The 23064-nt window shown below is 43.9% G+C and overlaps 2 protein-coding genes across 4 annotated transcripts in view; one reads left to right on the forward strand and one right to left on the reverse strand.

Annotated features, from left to right (window-relative positions):
* The window catches only part of RIMBP2 (RIMS binding protein 2), a 269166-nt gene that overhangs the window by 40571 nt on the left and 205531 nt on the right, over positions 1 to 23064 (forward strand). The window contains exons 13-19 of one of the 3 annotated variants that reach the window (XR_014591298.1): positions 1300 to 1417; positions 2136 to 2320; positions 2974 to 3142; positions 4044 to 4144; positions 4597 to 4668; positions 5096 to 5230; positions 5806 to 6221. Coding sequence is in view for 2 of the 3 variants with exons in the window: in XM_083873971.1 (XP_083730097.1) it covers positions 1300 to 1417; positions 2136 to 2320; positions 2974 to 3142; positions 4044 to 4144; positions 4597 to 4668; positions 5096 to 5230; positions 7714 to 7908 (975 nt within the window). In the remaining variant the exon portion in view is untranslated. Of the gene's footprint in view, positions 1 to 1299; positions 1418 to 2135; positions 2321 to 2973; positions 3143 to 4043; positions 4145 to 4596; positions 4669 to 5095; positions 5231 to 5805; positions 6980 to 7713; positions 8174 to 23064 lie in introns of those variants that run through there. The other 2 variants (XM_083873971.1, XM_083873972.1) reach the window with 2 other exon arrangements.
* On the reverse strand, positions 10513 to 21906 carry PIWIL1 (piwi like RNA-mediated gene silencing 1; the record flags this gene model as incomplete). The annotated part of the gene is made up of 18 exons (XM_083874293.1): positions 21786 to 21906; positions 20990 to 21204; positions 20568 to 20689; positions 20142 to 20222; positions 19455 to 19652; positions 19004 to 19115; positions 18049 to 18166; positions 17342 to 17459; positions 17069 to 17183; positions 16083 to 16270; positions 14867 to 14943; positions 14343 to 14539; positions 14144 to 14247; positions 13579 to 13649; positions 12808 to 12961; positions 11874 to 11999; positions 11227 to 11374; positions 10513 to 10629 (listed from the first exon to the last, which is right to left on the reverse strand). The coding sequence occupies exons 1-18, from the start codon at positions 21811 to 21813 to the stop codon at positions 10513 to 10515; spliced, it is 2289 nt and encodes a 762-aa protein (XP_083730419.1). The 5' UTR covers positions 21814 to 21906.

Raw genomic sequence — 23064 nt, forward strand, 5'->3', positions numbered from 1 at the left:
TCTCTGCACCACCTTTGACCTTCCCTGTTTGAATTCTGCCTGGTAATGTCCAGAGGAGCCTCCAGGTGGGAGGGATTCACCCCCAGAGCCCAGAGCTGGTTCTTTACTCTCTGTCTGCACCATCCCAGAGCTCAGACTCCATCCTGATGCCTTCTACAGCACAGCAGGGCTCACTGCTGCTCTCCAGCCTCCCAGCCCGCCCGAGAGGATCCCAGGGGTTCCTGCCAGCAGCAGGAGAGGTGCCCGGGCTGTGCTGCCATCAGTGACTGGGACAAGGACTGCAGAGCTCCTGTGCAGGGAGCAGAGCCAGCTGTGCCTGCATGGAGTGTCTGCACCTCTGCTGCACCTCTGCTGCATCCTGCACGACCCCTGCCGGCCAGAGCCAGCCCAGAGCCCCTGCCCAGGGCCACCAGGACTGTCCTGTGCACTGGAGGGATGTGCACACACAGCCAGGGGTGCCATGAGCGCTGTCCTGCCTCACAGGAAGGATCTGCACACACAGCCAGGGCCACAAGGACTGTCCTGCTGTCCTGTCTCACTGGAAGGATCTGCGCACACAGCCAAGGCCACTCCAGAGCCCCTGCCCAGGGCCACAAGGGCTGTCCTGCCTCACAGGAAGGATCTGCACACACAGCCAGGGGTGCCACCAGGACTGTTCTGCTGCCCAGGAGGGTTCTGCACCTGCAGCCAGGCCATGAGGATTGACCTGCTGCCCTGCTGGGATCTGCACACACAGCCAAGGCCACGAGGACTGTCCTGAGCCCAGGAGGGATGTGCACACACACAGCCAAGGCCACTCCAGAGCCCGTGCCCAGGGCCACAAGGACTGTCCTGCTGGGATCAGCACACACAGCCAGGGGTGCCACAAGGACTGTCCTGTGCACACCCAGCCAGGGGTGCCTGGCAGGGCCTCCCCCCCTGCACAGCTCAGGCTGCCCCTGCAGCTCTCCAGGACACACAAACACCACCTTAGCAGCAACGACAAAGGCAAAAGAATATTTCAGAAATTATTATTTTGTTTTCTATTTTTTTTTATTTATTTCTTTTTTTGTTCTGGTGCGCGACTGCTGGTTACAAAACTCCGCCATAAATCAAGGAACCATTATTTTTGTTTTCTTTTGCAGGTTTGCCAGGCAGCAGTGCTCACCTTTCAGCTAACCTTTGAGTTAAAAACTAAGTTTAGTTGCCTTTAGAGCTTGTGCTTCCAAACGTGATTGAGCTGATGACTGTCCTGCTGTTGTGACCACAATGCAGCCACGCGTGGAACTGACCAGCCTGTTCTCTGTTGTTGTTTTTTAGCTTTTAGGTAACCCAGCCTCTGCAGGACGGCCCGACAGGGTGGAGCACGCAGGGCGAAGGTCCTCCCACGGCAGTGCAGTGCCACAAAGGTCTCGGCCCCTGTTGGTCCCTCCCATGGGTTAGTTGGACAGATCGGTGCATTTCTGTTCTTTGCAGCCTCACATCTGGGGAGGAAATCCCAAAAAACCCCCAAAGAGCAGCTGGTGGTGCAGGGCCAGGCTGTTTGCTTTGCCTGGGGTGGGCTGAGGACAGGAGTGTGAGCCCCAGGAGCCTTTCCTGCAGCTCAGGGCCTGCTCAGGCTGGTAAAGCTGCCCTCAGCTGAGCTGCAGGAGGGTTTTACCTCAGAGGAAATCTGCTGGCAGGGGACTGTGTGGTCAGTGAAATCAGATGGCCACACTGATCTCCGTCCCCTCCGTCCCCTCATCATTATAAATCCATCCCTCCATCATCCCTCCATCCATCCTGCCCCTCCTCAGCCTCATTCTGTACTCCCTTGCCATGCCCTTGGCCACGTTTGTCATTAATTTATGGCAAACTCTTGCAAACCCAACAGAAATTTGAGTTTCCTATGTGAGCTGTGCAAACGTCAGTCTGACACAGGAAAATCAGCCCAACTTCCAGAGCAGGTTTTAAAAATAAATAAAAATAGCCACTTGCTAATCAAAAAAACCCCAAAACAAAACTAAAAACCCCACCAAGCTTTATAGGACACGGAGTGAGGGTTGGGATTTTTCTCACTGAAATGCCAAACGTTGTTTCATTAATTAACTGGGATGGTTGGCTGATGAGGCCAACTCGAATGACTGGACTGTTCTTTTCTGAACCCGCTCCCACAGATGGCTACGGTGGCCACGACCATCTTTCCCCAGACATTTATGAGGAGTCTGAAACCGATGCTGGCACAGAGGACCTTTCCACTCGAATATTTGTTGCACTTTTTGACTACGACCCGCTGACCATGTCCCCGAACCCTGACGCTGCTGAGGAGGAGCTGCCCTTCAAGGAGGGACAGATCATCAAGGTGAGCTCCGAGCACAAAGGGAACAAAAGGCACTTTCACAAACTCCTCTGTGCTCCGGAGAAAAGCCGCCTGTCTGATCCAAACCCAGCGGGTTTTGCTGCAGAGGTTCAGGCTGGAAATCACACTGGACCTGCTGATTAATATCGAGAGTTAATGGCTTAAAAATAACCACAAAACAGGTGAAAATCTGGGAGTTGCTGTAGATAGTTAAGGCCAATCTTATTTAGGCTGAGCCCAACATGGTGAGTCTGAATCTCCCCATGTCCATTGCCACAAACCCTGCAGGAGGAGCTGCTCCAGAGAGGATTTCTGCTCCAGGGAGCCCCACAAGTGCTGGTGTTGTGCCAAACCAGAGCTGTTGTGTTTTCTAAATGCTGAGCACTCCTAGCTGATGCACACAGACACACACAAAAATTCCAACTTCTGTTTATGCATCTGAAGTAAATTAAATAAATTCAATTCAAATTAAATAAATAAGTCAATTCAAATTAATACAACAATTCCAGTTTTGTAACTTAAGCCAGAGTGGTCCAAAATGAATATAATTCCACGTCTAACCTGTTGTCATCTGTGCTTTGGTAACCCTCAGCCTGCACTGAAATTCCTAAACGTTAAACCCTTTTTGACTGCTATTGTTATTCTCTGGATGTCAGGTGTATGGGGACAAGGATGCTGATGGATTTTACCGTGGGGAAACCTGTGCCAGGGTTGGCCTTATCCCGTGTAACATGGTCTCTGAGATACAGGCAGATGATGAGGAGATGATGGATCAGCTTCTCAAACAAGGTTTCCTCCCTTTGAACACTCCAATCGAGAAAATTGGTAAGAGAAAATACAGATATTTCACCTCTTGGGCACCCAACTTCACCTCTTGTTTTTGCAGTCATTTACTGCCCCAGGGATCCCTTCTGTGCCAGTGTCTGGATAACTTTATACAGTTAATATATTTATACAACTTTATACAGTTAATATATTTACACAACTTTATACAACTAATATTCATAAAACTTTATGCAACTAATATTTATACAGCTTTATACTGCTAATATTTATACAACTTTATAGAATTAATATTTAATCATAATATATTATTTGCTGCAAATGGGGACCTGTAGCTTCACTACCCCACTGGTTACTTTGTTTTCTGATTATTTTTTTTAAAGAAGTAGGTTTTGTCTCCTGAAATATTTCTGTGCACAGAATAGGCTCCCAGAGCTGTGGGCTCTGTGCCTTGGAATAAAGAGGGGCAGACCGGTGTTAATTATTATTTAATAACTGATAATTAATATTTATGAGCTGTGGGTGGCTGTACATCTCTGACATGTCTGTTTGTGGCTCTGGCCCATTGAGGTTTTTGTGCTGCTGGGCTGGAGCTCTGCTGGGAACAGGGCGAGAGGAACCTTGGGAATAACTGGGAACACTCTGGGAATAACTTTGGGAATATTTTGGGTATAATTTTGGGAACACTTTGGGGATGACTTTGGGAATAACTTTGGCAATGCTGGGGATAACTCTGGGAATAAGTTCGGGAACACTTTAGGAATAAGTGGGAATACTTTGGGAATAACTTTGGGGATACTTTGGGAATAACTTTGGGAATATTTTGGGAATAACTTCAGGAACACTTTGAGAATAATTTGGGAACCCTTTGGGGATAACTTTGGGAACACTTTGAGAATAACTTTGTGCCCCCGCCCCCTTTGTGCCCCTGTCGTGCCCGCAGAGCGCGGCCGGCGCGGGCGGCAGCAGCCGCTGAGCACCAGGAGGATGGTGGCCCTCTACGACTACGACCCCCGGGAGAGCTCCCCCAACGTGGATGTGGAGGTAGGGCTGGAGCTGAGCCCGTTATCCTTTGGAGTTACCCTATAAAATAGGGTTTGGTTTTGCTTTTAACTGGAATTTTCTAAAAGAGAAAGTGAATTTTGAAATATGCGGGACTTGGTGCTTTAGGACACAGCCAGGCTTGTTTTCTGTTTCTTATTGAACCAAATCTTTTTCTAAATGATGGTGTTTCAAAGTAGTTTGGCCAACAAATCAAATAATTTGTGCTGTCACAGGGAGCCCTGTGGGTGTCCAGGCACTCTGGGAGAGGTGCCAGCTTTAGCAAGATCAGGAAAAAACCCCAGGGGAAAAAAGAAAAAAAAGAGATTTGGCTCTCAAAGATGAGTTTGGTTTCACCAGTGTCGTACCATGAAGGAGTGGGGAGAAATGTTGATGGATTTATATGAATAAAGAGTGTCTTTGCCTGACACTGCCTGTCCTGTCCCCCCCTGCAGGCCGAGCTGACCTTCTGCACTGGGGACATCATCACTGTCTTTGGTGAGATCGATGAGGACGGATTTTACTACGTAAGTTGGGTCTGCTGGGTCACCCCAAACTGCTCCAAACACCAGCCTGGGGAGGTGTCCTGGTTTAGGGAAAATTTGGGAGGAAACATCTGAACCTTCCTGAAAAAAAAAAAAAAAAATACAAAAAAGTAAAGACAGTTTTTCCAAACAAACTGCCCCCTTCTTCTTTTCCTGCTTCACTCTCAGAACCAGCCCTAAAAGTACAAACCACACAGAGAACAAACAATTGAGAACACAAATGTCACAGTCACCCTAAAGCAGGAGGGGGTGTGGAAATGTGGGAACTCTCAGCATCCCCAGGGACCCTGGATGGGAATTTCCTCTCCCTCACCAGCTTAGAAATAGGCAAAACTATTTCCCTGCCTGCTTGGGAATATGATAAATACGATAAATGAAATAATTCAGTGAAGCTTCCCTCTGCTGGCAGGGTGAACTCAATGGACAGAAGGGGCTGGTTCCTTCCAACTTCCTTGAAGAAGTGCCTGATGATGTTGAAGTCTTTCTCTCCGACGCACCCTCGCGCTACGTCCACGACACACCCACCAGGTCCAAGGCAAAAAGGGTAAGAGACCCACTAAGAAACACTTAAACCTTCATTCTCCATCTCATTCCGTCTCACCTGTAATTTAGACATTACTTTTTAACGTTACTTTTAAATCCATTTCCCCATTTAAAATTATCTTTCCATATATAAAATAAAAAGGAAAAAATGAGTTTAGCCTTCGCCAGCTCGTTACATTTGTAAATGGAGAAACTAAATTGGCTGTTTTAATTGCAGTCATTGCAGTACCAGCCATTACAACCTGAATTTAAGCAGCTCTTTCCTGGTGATTGTTATTTCCCAAAGCTTCTAATTTGCTGTAACTAAAATAGTTTTTGTGCACAAAATGCTGGTGCCAGTGTTCCTCTAAATACAAACTGTAACTGCAGCTGGGGGACTGACAGTGGTCGTCTCTTAATCCTCCCAACTTCCTGTTCCAACTGGTGACAATTAATTGCTCAGAGACCTCTCTTTGATGAAAGAATTAATCGTGTTTAGAGTATCTCATTTTTGGTTTTGTTTCATCACTGCAATACTTTTCTATATTATATATTTTATATATATTTTTATTTCTTTGCTCATCTGCTTGGAAACAGAAGAAGAGTGTTCATTTCACACCTTAATAAGGCAATGTAGCCTTCACGTAAGTGAGCAACTGAAGATACCAATAGAGATTTCAATTAAAGCTACCTGGCTAATCTAATGCAAGTCTTGAAACTTAATTGTGGGGGAGAAGAAAAGAAATATGTCTCCAAACCCCTTGGCCACAGAAGAACGGGCTGTTCCCAGTCATGCCAGCTCCTTTCTTGGGAGACAAATCCTTTCAAAGAGGAGCCCTGTGAGATCCAATCCCACCTCCCTTTACGAAGGTCAGCGTTTGGAACATATTTCTTCCCTGAGCTCAGTGTTTATGTTTACATAGAGAGGAGAGTTTGATGTCTAACTACCCTACAAACAAAGCTGCATATTGCATTGCTAGCCAAGCTGGGATGTAAAAATTCCAAGCTCCTGTGTCAAGAAATAAAAAAAAAAAAAAAAAAAAGCACAAGCAGGTGCAGGCCTTGCAGGAACAGCAGTGAACCTGGCACGGACAGTGGTTTACACGGGGATAGTTGGTTCTGAAACTCACTACACTCAAATACAGCTACTTAATTCAATTGTCTGCCTTAAAATTGTGTTTTCCGCAATCAATTATACCCCGGTTTGCCTAAGACCAACTATTCAACACTTCTGTAAAAAAAAAAAAAAATTAATTAAAAACCCCAAATCCCTTCCTGCAGTACAATTTCCTGGATGTTTCCCAGCCAGTGCGTTTGCAACATTAGCAACTGTTTGGTTTACCAATGCAATAAAAGTCTCGACCTGAAACATGCAGCTCACTGGATGAATGCATTAGACTCCATATCTGGTATCTTCAGGTGTACGTTGGGGTGCTTTACCAAGTTGTTTTGGTTTTGTTTTTTTGTTTTGTTTTGTTTTTTTTTTCATTAGAATTAGACCTTGATTTAAAATCAAAGTAGGCTTGAAGCCCCTTTTGCTTAACTCACTGTTGCACAAGGAGCCAGTAAATTGCTGCTGTTTAACTCGAGCAAGGCCTCCCTTACAGCATGGACTCTACTGTGAAAAATATCATTTTAATGGATAGTGACCATCCTGCCAGCTGGGCACTGTAGTTAGGATAGGCTCAGTATACGTAATTTTTTAGCGTTTTCATCCAAGTGCTTTTGATGACTGAAAAAAAAAAATAAAAATAAAAAAAGCTGTTCAAAATATTTAGGAATGCTGTCATTAACAAACCTCATAGCTGCAGCATACACATCGAGCACTCAGGGCCTTGAAGCTTTCTTTGATTGCAATTAAGGTTCATTTTAGCTTTTTCTTTTTCCTTTTTTTTTTTTTTTTAATTCTTTTTTTTTTAAGCCAGTGTGCCATCTTCTCTAATCTGTACATAAAGTTTGCTAGCCAATTTTAAATAAAAGGCATTTAAAGGACGTTAAAAAAAAAGTAAGTGATCATGTAGCATTTTAAGTCATTTCTTCTGAAAAGAGTTTGGCTTCTATGGATTGCTGATCTGTAGTAATTAACACCTTTGTTTTTTTCTTAAATCTATAGCTCAAAGTATCCCTCTCCATTTTAGTACTGTCAGAGTACTGAAATGACAAACCAAAGCCAGTTTTGTGGCTTTTGGGGCCAGAATTCTGGCAAAGCAAACGTACCCAACTCTCCCTTTAAAAAGGTAGAACCAAAACTGGGCTCGATTGGTGGGTTTTCTATTTCTACAATTTTTTTTCCCCTCTAAATTGATGCATTTTCCATAAGCCCACGCAGTAATTTTGACCCAGAGAGAAGAAAAGAAAAAAAACAGCCCTTTTTTTTTTTTTTTTTTTTTTGCGTTTAAGTGGGTAATGATGGGAGGAGTGATGTTGCCAAGTGTCTTTGCTGCTGCTGCTGGCTTTGGAGCTTTGAGAGATGGGATAAATAAATGATAACAATGTACCTACTAGGTTCCTCCCGAGAATACAGGTACACCCCGGAGAGCAGCATCCCCCACAGCTCATCTCCATCCCGGGTCCTCCCCTCCGTCACCGGTGATGGGCTCTGGTGCTCCCGGGAGAGGCAGGGAAATGGCCTCGAAAAAGAAAAAGGGGCTCCTTTCCAAAGGCAAGAAACTGCTGAAAAAGCTTGGTGCAGTGAAATGAGTCGTGTGCTCCTGGACAACTTGTAAAGCTTCCAGTCTGTGTACTTCTTTTTTTTTATTTTTTTTTTTTTTTTTAAAGTCAAAACTAGGGCTTTCATGACTATGCAGTACTTTACCAGACCTTTGCATTTTTAACTCTGACATCAATAGTCATGTGAATTGCTTAATCAAAACAGCAAGAAAAAAAAAGGGAAGTGGATTTGTTGTTGGAAAAGCCTTTTTTAAAAAGTAAAAAAAAAAAAAATAAAAATTAAAAAAAGAAATTTGTGGGATTAAGACCAGAAGAACATGGTTTTATTTGAAGTCAGCTCGACACCTGCAAACTCCATTGGAAAAAATCTCAGCCTTTATTCTCCTTTAACCACCAGTGGGGGGAGAAAAGTCTCTTCACTGATTGCTAATTCAGAGAGATCACCCCACTTATCCAACCATTATCAGTAACACAAATGGTCTTGAAACTCCTAGTTGAATCAGCCTTGATGTTTTGCCTTATTAATGCACAATGATTTGTACTGTCTAATAAATATGCAGCGTATACTTTGTATGTACTGTGGGTTCAGCTGTGTCCATCCTCCCTCCACCATGTAACTCCAGGTCACTCCTCTGTTCCTGACCCCATCCCATGTCTGATGAGCTCCTGGGAGTGTGGAAGTGCTGTGCTAAACGCTTATTTTTTTAGTTTTTGCTCCTCCCAGTAAAACCCAAACCCTTGTCCTGGTTTGTCATTGTCACCCCCCTGGGATCAGTGTCAGAACCTCACCCACTTCCAACCATCCACCCTCCAGTTTTGGGGCTCACTGTTCTAAGCTACTGGGATAAAAAACAACTCCACACCAAACCCCCTTTCTTGGCTCCCCCAGTTGTTCCCTGTGGAGGTTCAGCCCAAGGCCAAAAGGCATTTTCAGGCTGCTGAGTCTGAAGGGAAAGGACAAAGTGTGTCCCAGGCACAGCCCGTGAGGAGGCTGAGCCAGGCCGGGCTCAAACCACACCTGCACTATTGGCACACCACAAAAACGACCCCACACCCTGATGGCAGTCATTGGCTGTTACTATTTTGTAATTCTTGTCCATTTGTAAATTGTTTTTACTGTTTATACATACTTTTCAGACTGCCTTTCTTTTTGTAATTTACGGAAGGTTTATAAATGAATGATCAAAGCTTCCCCATTGTGTCTTCAGATAACAATGTAAATTACTGTAAAATACTGTGTGCTAGATTATACATTTAATTAAAAGAAAATAACTGGCCTACAGTTGTGGTAAAGTACTGTGTGGGTGTGTGCATGTGTACAATCGTTGTGTATTATATTTTATATAAATAAATTATTTGATATTTTGTAGAGTGCAGTATGTTTCATAAATCCACTGTGGCAGCTGCTGGCTTCCTGTGCCAGCCTTTTCTCAGAGCTGCCCATGACAAGTTTACTGCAGAATTAAGAAAGGGTTTAAAGAAATCTCCTCTCTCTCCAAGACTGCAGGAGCTTCCCAGAGGTAAAAAAGGGTTGCAAAGCTACTCCAGCAATTGTCCCCTCTGTGCCAAAGCCCAGTGGTGAAGAACAAAACACACACAACAGGCTCAAACCAGCAAGGATTAATTACAGCAACAACTTTATTTAAATCTCACAAAGAAAAGCAACAAGGTTCACAACAGGGTGCTTAAGAAAACCAGCACTAATCTGAATTTCTCCACGTGCAGTGGTCTGACTCTGCTCCTGCAGAAATCTGAGCTCAACCTCCCTCCCCACACCTGCTGGTACTTTCACAAACTGGGCTGGCAGAACAGTGACCAAGGAAAACCTCAGACATGAGCAAACCAGGGCTGTCCCATTGCTCAGAACTACAAAACCAAAACCCCCAGACCTGTCAGTGCACTGGTACTCCTTGATGGAAATGGTGTTTCTCATTTAGAAGCCTGTGGTTGTGGTATTTTCATTTCAGTGGCTGGCCAGGAGCAGCTCAGCTCCTCTCCCAGCCCTCTCCTCCCACGGGGCAGTGACTGTAAAATGACAAAACAAAAATCACATCCCCAGGACAGTTGGTTGTTCTGCAAATCCCTCACAATGACAACTGTTCAAAATCCTGCCAAGACGTTCTGCAGCACTGCACAGCCTCCAAACAAAGCCTTGGTAAGGTCTGCTCACCTCTTTCTAAGGAATGAAACATCTGGCCCTCGTTTTAACAGCCAACAAAAACAAGGAATCAACAATATTGAAGCATTTTGAAAATCAGAAGGGTAATTAATGAGTAGCTGGAAGAGTTTGGATTCTGGTCTGCAAAACTCTGGATCTCCCATGCAAGAAGTAATTCTGTGTAAGACTTCTCAAAATGTAAATAAGAACAACCAAGAAACTTGCGGGAAGAATCACAGAAAAAACTTTAGTAAATAAGTATCAAAAATCACAGAAATTTGTGTGGTTATTCTAGCAATCAGACACCTGTTCAAAATTCAAATCAGCCATTCCCTGGTACAATGAAAATAAGTAATTTCCACAACTGCACATCCTGTGCATGTCTCTTAGGAAAAAACAAAACTAAACCAAAAGCCCGGACAATTCCACATTCCCTAGAGAGGAACTGCACTCTGTGTTTGGCTGGTAACTCAGCTTCAAAGGTAGTAGAGTCTGTCTGACAGCATCAGGTTTGGCTCTCTGTGAATGCTCTGACCCACAAGGAAAGCCAATTTATGAGCATATTGGCAAGGAGCAGGAACTCTGATAATACCCTGCAGAAAGCGGAAAAAAAGAAAAAAACCCAATTATTTTCAAGTAATTTAAATAAGCATGGAATCACTGTAACAAAGACCTCTGGACCTCCAAAGTCTGCATAACTGTAGGATTTGTATTCCCTGTTGTTTATGCTGATTTGTGAAAACAACTTTACAGCTACCCAACATAACAGAACAGAGGTAAAAACTCCCCAAGTTTCCCAACTGCAGTGCCCTGCTGACACGGCAGGATATATAATATAAACCCTTACACAGGTTTACATTCAGTGCTGGCCCTGCAGGAGCTGCTATTTCTGACTAAGGTGACAAAGCTGAGGTATGAGCTGAGCTTGGTGTGCAACAGGGGCCTCCACATGAAGGAGTAGCTACTCCTGCAGCTAAGAAATCACTCCCATTTTGCTTCTGACAGATTAGGAACAACACTCACAACAAATATTTGCTAAGGAGAATAAAGACTGCTGTGACCCTCAGAGAGATCAAGTAACTATAAACCACCCAGTGCTCAAAGTCAAGGTGCCAGGCATCCCTGCAGGCATTTTGGAGCTGCAGGGGTGTTCCAGGAGGCCTGTTTTCCCCCCTGCAGGCAGCACTCACCGACCAGTTGTAGTACATGTGGCACAGCTTGTAGGTGAGGCGCTGTATGTGGTCGGGTTTCAGCTGGCTGGTGTCGTACACCACGTTGTAGTGGGTGGGGGCCACGCAGCCATTCTTCACTGTCTGGCTCACCACGAAGAAATCATACCTGCAGGGGAAGGCAAACCCCACAGCTGTGCCACAGGAAGGGCTCTTGGTCTCAGGAAAATGCAGAGCCCCATGGGTTTGTCTTGTTTTCTTTGATTTTTTTTTTATGCTTATTGAGTAAACCCCAGAAGGATGCCTAAGCTTTAGTCTGTGTGTCTGAAAGGCCAGGAGACCTGAAGGAACGTGAATAATCTTCTTATATGGACCAGGTCTTGAGATAACAAAAATATTAACTATTAATATTAGTTAATATTAATATTAACTATATTAGCTATTAACTATAGTTAATTATTAACTATTAATTATCTGTTCTATCCCGTTTTCCTCCTGATAACCACCCTGCACGTGTATTTTCCTCTTGATAACCACACTTGGCTTACACTGCTCACATCATCCACACAAGTGTGGGAAGTGTTTTCACACTTGATTTTTACAGTGCATGTACTGCTGGATGTATTTCCTGTCCGAGCAGGCAGTGTTTTACCTGTGCAGGGACTCACCACTCAGGCCTGGTCACCACACTATCGACGACAGTCCCTGGGGGTGGGTTCCTGAGCCCCCCACTGATCTCGGCGAAGAACCTGGCACCCACTCGCTTCTTCACCACGATCACAGTCAGCTTGGGGCTGAAAGGAAAGGGAAAAAACAAAACTCTCCTGGAAAACTGCACTAAGAACTTTCAGGAGCAGGTTTGCTGGAGTTCCACAGCATTAATTTCACATGTAAGTCTTTATTGGATTCAGATTAAATATGACATTGTTCACAACTTTAAATTTTTAACCCTCATATTAGTTTTCACCAATCCAACTTTCCTCTAACTTCACTGGGAAATAGAAAATGGACCAAAAAAGGATCTTCTAAATAAAGACTGGATTTCTACTCTCTACCCCATTGTTTCCTATACTGTGTCTTAACAGTATTTTTGGTAAAGCCATTAACAAAAGCTGAACAGAAGAACTGAGCACTTCAATTGCTCTGCCTGCCTCCAGTGTAAGGAAATATTTTTTATTTTTCAGAGCAGATTAAGTCACTGCAGTTGATAAGTTTCAAAGCAGGATGTTGAAAATGTAAGTGACTGGACAACTTCCTTTAAGAAGTGGAAAGAAAAAAAATGGCTTTGCCAGACACATAATAGTCAGGTTATGATCAGCCAGTGGGACAAAATTAAATTATCACATCCATCAAAAGTGCCCAAAGAGTGAATGTGCACACGTGTGTATGGCAGGCATGTGGTGCATGCACTAAGAACTTTCCTATTATATTACAAGTCAAGTATCTGAAATCATGTAAATAATCATCAGAAAAACAGGTATCTGAGCTCAGGTGAAAATCAGTAAGGATGGAAAGACAACAGTCTTCATCCACAGCCTCATTTTGTATCCCAGTGTTTATTTCTCTGGCAGTAAAGAGCAGGGTTGGAAGAAACAGATTTACCTGTAGTCAGTACCAATACTCTTCAAGCAATCCAGAAATTGAGGAACTTCATAATTAACCAAAGTGTTGAGCTGTCCATCTCCAACACCATCACGATACACAAAAATACGAGAGGGCAAACACCGATTCCACTTGGACCAGTTCCTTAGAGCAGCTTAAAAAAGAAGAATAAAAGCCATTAGCTGTAATGACAATTCATTCCAAAACAAAAACGGATTTTTTTTTTCCTAGAAAAACAGCAGTAAGTTGGAAAACTAAGGTCCTCAATCCTTCAGTAAGGTGAAATGGGTCAGCATCATGCTACACAAATATACCTGCAAATACACACAAATATAACCTGCAAATACACACAAATATAACCTGCAAATACACACAAATATAACCTGCAAATACACACAAATATAACCTGCAAATACACACAAATATAACCTGCAGGAAGAGCTCTGGTTTGCCTGTGCACCCACACAAACAGAAAGGGCCCAAGGACACACCTGCTCTGCTGGAGCTGCCCTCCCTGAACTCAGACTCCCTTAAAGCATTCTTGGAAGTGCACTGCTAAGTTTAATTATTGCAAAGAAATGTGGGGATCAGTGAAAGGTTCACACAGAACGCTGTTCATTTTCAGCAATATCCATAACAGTGTTTAATGTGCTCTTATCCAAGTGCAGGTTGGTAACACCTCCCCTCAGGGCAGCAGGGGAGGAGGGTTTTGAGGAAGCTGAATTGTCAGTTCTTAGATCTGGAAAGAGCAGAACCCTTTCCCTCCCTTACTTTGCAAGCAGGCTTTGAGTCCATCCACAAGTTCTTGCCCACGACTTTGAACGACGCAGCGGGAGAACCACCTGTGAAGAACAAAATAAAAAGAGACTTCCAAAGCATTTCCCAGGCTCACTGCAGTGGAGTTATTTTTGAAATGCCCATGACCACTTAGTCCTTATGGGTGTTGTGGGTCAGTGCAGCCAAGGAGGAGTTGGCATTCTGTGAGAATATTCCCCGTGGTAAAAGTGCTGTAGCATGAGTTAACATTCTTCTCAACCAAGAAAAGCCTTTCACACAAGCGAAAAGGGAAAAGAACTTGTCACCACCCTGATGCCTTTACTCATCCCAGCCCTGTCTCCACCAACTGACCCCTCTCTCAAGCAATGTGGGAAAAGGACAAGGCCATTCCCTCAAGGGATGCAGTGCAAAAAATCACAATATATTTCTTATTAGCCATTACAGCAAATCAGTTTGGAATTTTTCTGAGGGACCACCACATTGCAGCTGCTCTTCAGTCAAAGGAAAAGCTGTTTTTTAACTGTTTTGGGGGTTTTTACCTTCATCACTCTGATCTTACCGTGTCATTCCTTGGTTCAGGCTGGCGACAAACCCTGCAATCGACTGTTTCCCAGCCACGGTGTCGTGGTAACAATCAATGCCCACAATCATCACCTGCTTCAGCTGCAAAGCAACCACACACAGCAGGATCCATACAGGCCTTGCTCTTTAAATAAAGCCCAGTAAAGAGGAGTTACCCTTTATAACAAACTACTTACAGGGATCTCCACACTCCAGAGCTCTCCTCCCATTTTGCAGTTCATTTGCAAGGCAATTTTGGTGGCCACTGTCATGATGGTCTGTGGCTTGCTCAGAGTGCGAGCCAGCACACACTGGCTGGGGATGGGACAGTCTGTACACAGGTATTTCTTGATGGCGTCGTATTTATCCTTTCGGGAACTAGACAAAATACAAACTACCTTTGAAGAAAAAAAGAATCTTTGTAAGAAGCTGCATTCTGAGCATTATACAGCTCTTAAAGAGTTCTTTAGGAAAAAACTTCTTACGCTCAAGAGAAATATTCAAATGTTCACAGTGAAAGAAGGAACTGCAAAGTGTCAGTGTCTCTACTTGAGAACCAAAGGCTCTTACCCAGGACACCCCTGCTCAGTGTTAGGTTTGCACAGGAGGATGAGCAGCTGCACAGGGGATTCTCAGGAGCCCAGAGTTGAATTTCTGAGAGCAAATCCCACTAAACAGCAATTACAGAGACAAATAGGATCTGAAATTATGGATTCAATACATACTATGTTTGTGTCAGGGGTAATCCTTTGTTGTAAAACTCTTAAATAAGCTTCTGTTCTATCATCTACTTCAATCCTGAAAAGAGAGAGAGAAAATGCTTACAGAAAAAAAAAAAAAACAAACAACAAAAAAACAGCTATTGAAAATTCAGCAAAAGCATAAAAGCTCACTTCACATCACAGTTACAGCTATTAACATACAACTTTCACACATCTGAAGATTAAAAGGAATCACCTCCAAACTTAGGCTTCCAACCACAATGAAATTCAAAACTATAGGCAAGTACGGGTACTCAAGGGAGGATATTCGTGAGAACAGATCAGAACCAGAATACACCCTAAGTCAGCAGAAAATACTTCTTATAGAAGGTTTGCCCAATGACTGTCTGTCTAATAATTCTTAGTTTTTGTAGGCCTGATATTTCTGGGTCTGAGAGATTTTTAGCCTGCTGGCAGCTGCTAACTTTTCCCCAAGAAAAATTTCTCCAGAAAGCTTCTTCTCCAAACAATCCTGGCCAACAACTCTCCTTTCTCAGAACAATCTTTCTCCAGGTGGTGTTTTGCTGTTTCTCCAGTTTAACCAATGGGATCAGAGAGGTGTCGTTCCTATTCCCCAACCATGTTCAGTCTGGGTGGGAACACCTTATTAAAGGCAGTGAGAATTAGACAATAAAGCCTTTTTTCTCTGCTCTTTTTGCCTTCTGAAATATTTGGAGTCTCTCATCTCTCTTTAGTGTCCTACAACAAGTTTTGGCATGCAAAAAGCTCTGAGAAATGAAAGTGTGAATAGGAAAAGTCAGTCACAAGGGAAGATGGAACAACCTGCAAAGGGGAAAAGGGAACAACCTGCAAAGGGGAAAAGGGAACAACCTGCAAAGGGGAAAAGGGAACAACCTGCAAAGGGGAAAAGGGAACAACCTGCAAAGGGGAAAAGGGAACAACCTGCAAAGGGGAAAAGGGAACAACCTGCAAAGGGGAAAAGGGAACAACCTGCAAAGGGGAAAAGGGAACAACCTGCAAAGGGGAAAAGGGAACAACCTGCAAAGGGGAAAAGGGAACAACCTGCAAAGGGGAAAAGGGAACAACCTGCAAAGGGAAAGCCCCTTTGCTCTATTACAAGCCTCCCAGAGGTGGTCTGTGTCCCACACCACACCCTGTCCTCAGTGAGCAGCCCGAGGTGGCAGTGGCTGTCCCCTGAGCCCCGTGCACACTCACATGTTTGGCTTGTTCATGCGGATGCCCATGGAGGGGGTGACCTTGGAGAGGCTCTGCAGCAGCGTGTTGGCCACGTCGTGGTTGCGGCGGGTGAAGATGAGCAGCCAGCTGTCCATGGGCACGGCGCGGATCAGCGGCACGCCCCGCGTCTCCTTGGTCCAGTCGGCAAACTGCGGGTTGTAATCGAACTGCGGGGAAACAGCTTGGGTTTGACAACAGCTCTGCCCCACTGACCTGCAGCAGGCACACTGCTCATCCTGCCTGGGGCTGAGCATTGCCATGTGCTGGCTACTGAACTGAAACCATTCCTGCCTTTGCACCTCAAAGCCTCAGCACCTGTGTGTCGTTACAATTCAGACCAGCTCATGTAATAACATGCAGAACTCTGATTTCTTCAGAGGGCTTAGAGCAAAGTTTATTGAAATATAGATTCTTTTATCCAGTGTTTGGGTACAATGAATAGGGTTGGTCCTTTAGGGCACCACATTTTTGTAAACATCTCTACCAGTAAATGAGTTGGAAAAGCAGGAGGAGGAGATCTACAGGGATTGTTTATAGGGATTGTTTTGGGGTCCTCCTCAGCATTTCCAAGGATAGACTGAGAAAGTTTTGTCCTTGGCTTTCCCACAAGTCTCAAGGCATTGCCTGGAGCCTAAAATTCCATGTTCTGACCACTGTCACTTCCCATACCTTTATAACAGATGGAAACTAATTAGAAACATCTCTAATCTCCTAGTCTGTGGATCTGACCAGAAACCCTGTTCTGCAAGGACAACAATATGGTAGTGGAGTGCCTTTAAGGGTTTCTAAATACAACTTGGGAACAGTTTAAGAAAATTGCAAGTCTCCTGCTTGGACAAAGACTTGTTTGAAAGACATTTTCACTCTTCACCCTTCACTTATAAACCAAAAAGTACTATTTCCTTCCCTAAGAACTTGTTTCATCAGTGGGACACACGGAAGATTTTAGAAGTCGATTTATTTACCATACTTCCTGATTGAAGGATCTTTTCTCCTTGAACAACTCTTCCTGTAAAGGACACTGATTTATAATCAAAGCTTAAACCCCAGTTTCGGAGTTCCTTCTGAACATTGTCATCTCTGTTTAAAAACAAGATTTGAATTAAAAACGTAAGAAATTTGTTCCTGCTCACTTAAAAAAAAAACAACCTAGTAAGATTTCAGAAGTTTTGCTGCCAGAAATTTGTTATACAGATCTTTGAAGAGACAGAAGGAGAGAGGACAGGAAGGGGCCATACTTTTGGATGTAGTTGAGGAGCCTCCCCAGCTCGCGCTGCCTCTGCTCGGGCGGTAGCCGCGTGTGGATGGCCAAGTCCTTCATCATGTTGAAGTCACTGCGCATCTTGTCCGTCAGTCCTGCCAACAGCAAAGCCTCTCCTCAGTCACAGCCAACACCCAGGACTGTGGAAATTAAACCTGCAGCTCGTGCAGATTACACAGGGAGCAGTGGTAGGCAAAGGTTTCAGGTGCCTCCTGTACACACATCCCCACTGGCACAGAAAAAAATTCCTGGATTTGTGCACTTGAGAGGAAACCACACAAGGCATTGCAGCTCTTCAGTTCTGTCTTCAAATCAAGACAGAACAGTGCTGAGATGTGCATAGGGAGTATCTTGGAACAAAATATGGATTTATGTATCTTAAAAAATTATCATCAATTTCTAGTAAATTGTTCTTTTTCAACAGAAGTTCTACCACCAGAACTCTCTACAAGTTATCAAAGTGCTGATGTTGAACACCATAACTAAACACTGTGCTACAAACCCCCTCAAACTTTCCAGCCTCATTTAAATATCCAATCTTTTAGCTACAAAATGTGTTCCTGTGAACTCACATTTATACAAACAAAACAGCTCTGAACCTTGCAGAAAGCTGCTGTCAGAACATCTCTTTCAGTAGGAATTATGGTTTGACAGATGCTTTGATATGGAAAAACACTACAGTACCTGTTAGGGAGCACAGCTCTGGGATCAGAGCCACAGATCCTTGGATGTTCCCTCTCCTCCTCTTCATCTGACTGATCAGGACAGGCTGCATCCAATCACTAATTTCTATATTGTATTGCTGTATCAGAAATACAGACTGCATGTTAATTTACTCATAACAAACATTATAATTTCTGAATGATAATGCTCACTTGGGAAAACGAGAATTGTTCCTAAAACAAATAACCCCAAAAGCCACTAGTAACCTTTTTCAGTTAGCACATCTCTAGTTCTGTCAGAAAAGGCCATGCAGGGAAGCACTGTTGTCCCAACTGGTGCCATCAAACTACTGATGTGTAGGACACAAGAGGAACAAAGCTTGTGCCTTGCTTGAGCCATTGTCATCTGGGATATCTAACTCAATATTGGGATGCTCCTTCCAGTTCAGACATGGGCAAAGTTCCTGCCCTACAGAGCAATTTAATTTAAGAAATCACAAGAATCAAACAAGTCTGCCAAGTGAAGTTTCTGAAATTTAACCTTCCCATAAGCTGTTCCATGTGAAACTGGTATGGATGAAGGGCTGACAATTACAGTGAGAGGCCTCAGTGGTGAATCTCTGACAGACACGATCCCAGAGGTGTTTTGGCTTTCCCAGCCTCAGTTCATGCTGTGACAATGTATCTGTATACCCATCACACCTATCCCTACTTCCCTTTTGGAGTTTTCCCAAGAGCTCCCTGCTCACCCCTGCAGCCCTCTGGGGTTTCTGCCTGACCAGCCACTCCCTGGGGTGGATGACTGCCACCAAACCACCCTGGGCAGGTCACTTACTCATCTCAGACTACACAGTGTCCTTTAAACAAAATTCTGTTAAAAATACTCTGAATTACAAATCCATGCATCCTAAGTAAACCTGAAACAACGACTGAATGTTCCGAGTTAAAGCATGAAACACGCAGCGAAGTTTTCATACCTTTTTGTAGTATTCCACAAAGCTCATCTCAGACCCATCTGACTTTCTAAAGGTGCCCTGTGGATTGTTATCCCAGTCGATGTCATCAATCCTGTACGTTCTGTTATTGTACCTACATAAACATTTCATCACTTTTTGTTTAAATCTTAACCCAAACAGAAAAGAAATTCAACTGTGGGATGACAAAGTTAATCTCAATATGCATTCAAGTTGGAATTTCGCTCCTTTCAGAAGTACTAACTTCAAGTTTTCAATTTTAGCAAAAGCTGAACTGTAACAAAACCAAAAGAAAGCCAGGGTGTACTTCCTGCTTTTGCAAATGCTGTCACCTTGATCAGTTTGCTAGCTTGACAGTGACAGCATTTTCAGGCTTTGTGATGCCTTTATTGCACACTTCAGGACATGGAGCATTGAGAGCTCTCCAAGACAACAAGAGTCCAAAAAGACTTACTTTGTGAGAACAATTAAACCAATCAGCTCTTTAGCACAGGTGTCTCTGAACCTTTCCTCTCCAACCTGGGAGTGAAGGCTGTGCATAGTGTCCAGCACTGTCTCCCCACGGAGAACCTTGTGGCTCACGTCTGCACACAGCATGATGTTCTCCTCATACTGCAGGATGGAGCTGGTGAAGCCCAGCCACACCATCAGCCTGGAAAACACAACAACAAAACCTGAAATAAAGGTGCTTTACAGTATCTTGATTCTCATCCCTTATTGCTGCCCGCTTCCACAGACACCAGAGAGCAGTGATGGCACAAAGAAACCATTATCCAAATGTAAATGAGTTATTGAAGGTTAACAAAATTAGAAATATTTTACAGGTAGCTATCTTAATAGCATGACATGGATTTTTGATTAAAGTATCTCACAGACAAAGTGTGTGGGTATTCAAGACACTTTTACAAGAGAAAGAGCAGCAGTTTATCCAGCAGGACAGTGCCCATTTCCCTCCATCAGCCAGGCTGTACAGGTCAGATCAATGGCAGGGAGCACACCACAGCCACACAGTGGGCCCCCAGGTAACAGCCAGGAGCTCCAGGGACTCTGCAGGGAACAGGGACACCCCTGCCAGCCAGCACCCCTGCCCCAAAACACCCAGCCAAAAACCCCTGCCCCAGCAGCCCTCCCAAAGCCTAACCTGTGATTAGGGATGCTGACTGGATCACTGGGGTTGTAATAATTACGTCCAATCTGCTGCAAATTCAGCATCTTCAAAAGCCTAAAAATTGAAGAATGGATGTAACAGCTTAGTGTTAGAGAAAAGGCTACAGCCACAAAGAAGGAAATTGCCAGTTCAGTGTCCTGCTCTGTTATTTGCTTTAAGAGGCAAACCCACACACACAAAGGTGGGTTGGGTGCTGCAACTGCCTACAACAGCCTGAGTCCTTCCACACTAACATGGCCCAGAAACACACAACTGCACATTACAGTATTCCAGATGTGGCTGGCCCCCCAGAAAGGCTTAAAAATTCACAATTATAATACTTATTTGTTGTAGCCTATTCCTCGGAATGGAAAAATTGAAGTCACGTATTTTTAGAATGACATAACTTGTACAGCAAACCTTCTAAAAATGATGTTGTAAAACTGCAGACAAGTAGGTGAAGTAGGTGGCAACTCATTAGTGAGAGTGACAGTTATCTTCACATCCTCCCCATTTCGAGTCCTGCTGAACAGCTCAGTGACCTGAAAAAGGGAAATGAGGATATCAATACCCTAACTCCTCCCCAGCTAGTGAGAAACAAGACTAAAACAAGAGTCACAGTAACAAATAAAATGGTGTTTTCCCATCATACCTCATTTTCCATATCAATTCCCTAACTCCACCTCAGCTAATGAAAAACAAGACCAAAACACAAGTGATGATAACAAATAAAATGGACTCTCCCCTCACACCTTATTCTCCGCATCAATTCCCCAGCTAGTGAGAACCAAGACCAAACCACGAGTGACGATAACAAATAAAATGGCACTCTCAGGTCACACCTTGTTGTCCAGTTTCTTTGGCAGGAAGAGCACGGTGCCGTCGAAGGCGTGAGTCTTGCCGATGGTCTCCTCGTGCTGGAAGAGCAGGGCGGAGCGCAGGCGCCGCGCCTCCATCTCGGGGCTGTAGCCCACGTGGTACTGGTACAGCGCCCACTGCGGCCGCGACGTCAGCCGGAAATGGTTCGTGGTCAGCTTGATCACCTTCCCCGAGAATCCTGCAATGGGGGCAACAGTTACCAAATGTTACTGTGCCGCTGACAGTGGAGACTTCAGAACCAGGCAGGCAGTCCTGTTGTGCAACTGTTCTATCAGCTCATTGTTACCAGACACTCATCAGCCCTCTGGAGCTTTCTATAGAGCCTCAGCTGCCAGGAAAACTCTCCTTTTCCTCCTCAGGTAACAGCAACAACTTTTTATCTTTTTCTAATACACTCTAAAGTATCAGTAGCTTTTCAAAACAAGAAAAGAGGGGAGGAAAAGAGGGAGGGGAAAAAAAACTGGGAGGGGAAAAAAACGGGGAAAAAAAAAGGGGGGAAAAAAAACAGGAAAAAAACCCCAAACCATGGGAAAAAAACCCCTAAAAAACAGGGGGAAAAAACCAAACAAACCAGGGAAAAAAAAACAAACAGGACGAAAAAAACAAACAGGAAGAAAAAAAAAAAACCAGGAAAAGAGGAAGAGCACCTTTTCCTAAATACATTCTACTTGGGTCTTTAGGGGAAACCAAGAGCAGAAATAAAGGAAACTATTTTTCATTTCAAATAGCTTATATGGCTAGAGTGTAATTTAAACATACCAGTTTTGGATTCTTGGACGTGCACCATGGCTTGCCGAGTATTCACCCCAAGGTCATGGAAATCCCTGCGACGGCCACCCCTGTCCCTTAAAGACAAATCCTGGAGCCCCGAGGAAACCTGTAATCCTGTGGGGTAAAATGTGAGGGGCAATCACAATCAAGTAACAAACAACATACATACTATCATATATTAACAAACAAAAATATATAATGCAATTAAATCCTGAAAAGCATTAAGACAAATTTAAGAGACAAAATGTTGTTAGGCTTTTGCCATGCAGGAAACATCTTTCACGTCTTGGCAATAAATATAATTTTGAAAATAAAAAAAAGAGAACTACACTAATAGAATCCGTTTGAAAACAGGTGCTTGTGTGGGCACTGAACCCCCAGCCCTGCTGACCTTCTGGCCTCCTCTCGTGCAGGACGCCCTCGCCGCCCCACAGGCGCCCGTGGGCCCCGGGCTCTTCTGCCTGTGCTGGGGGAACATGGAGCTGCTGCAGCTGCTGGGGGTGCTGAGGGTGGGGCTGCTGGGGCTGCTGGGGGTGCCGCCGGCCTCGCAGCTGCCCAGGGACACCCTGGGGAACCTGCCACGGGTGGGAACAAACAGCCGCTTCAATGGAGTGTTCACCGGGCACAGAACGTTCAAATATTCCACTTAAATCCTTTTTTATTCCCATACTAAGAGCAGAGTTATTATTCCACACTTCCAACTCAAAATTATTGGAGTGCGTAATTTTTTTAAGTTATTATTCTTATAACTAATGGCTAATGCAAATCTTCTCTAACTAAAGTTTATGGACTTCTCATTTTCTATAGTCCCCTCTGATACCTCAAGGAACTAACTAGTTATTCTATAAAAACATCTGTTGTAGTTTTAATGTCTAAAACTTAATTTAGTGAATAAATAATTAATTTTAGTATAGCTTATTTATTCACTTAATTTTAGTGAATAACTAATATTAAAAAGTGTCATTGCTGGAAGAACTGCAACCTTAAGCCACGAGCAATCCCACAATTCAGAGTTTCATATTATGTAATAACATATTACAGAGTTTCATAAACTCAATAAAATATTCTTAATAAAGCAGAGCTATATTAACTGTACAGCTAACAATATATGCACACACACATATAACCCATCTGCCTATTAAACAGGTTAGGTATGACATCCCTGGTTGCACTCATTAAGAAGAAAACGAACTCACAGGTGCATCTCCTACAGAAGGAAGAGCAGGTGCCGGTCTGGGAGGTCTTCCTCTGGCTCTGGCTCTTCCTG

This window comes from Zosterops lateralis (genome assembly GCF_965231275.1).
Source record: "Zosterops lateralis genome assembly, chromosome: 17".
Classification (NCBI taxonomy): Eukaryota; Metazoa; Chordata; class Aves; order Passeriformes; family Zosteropidae; genus Zosterops; species Zosterops lateralis.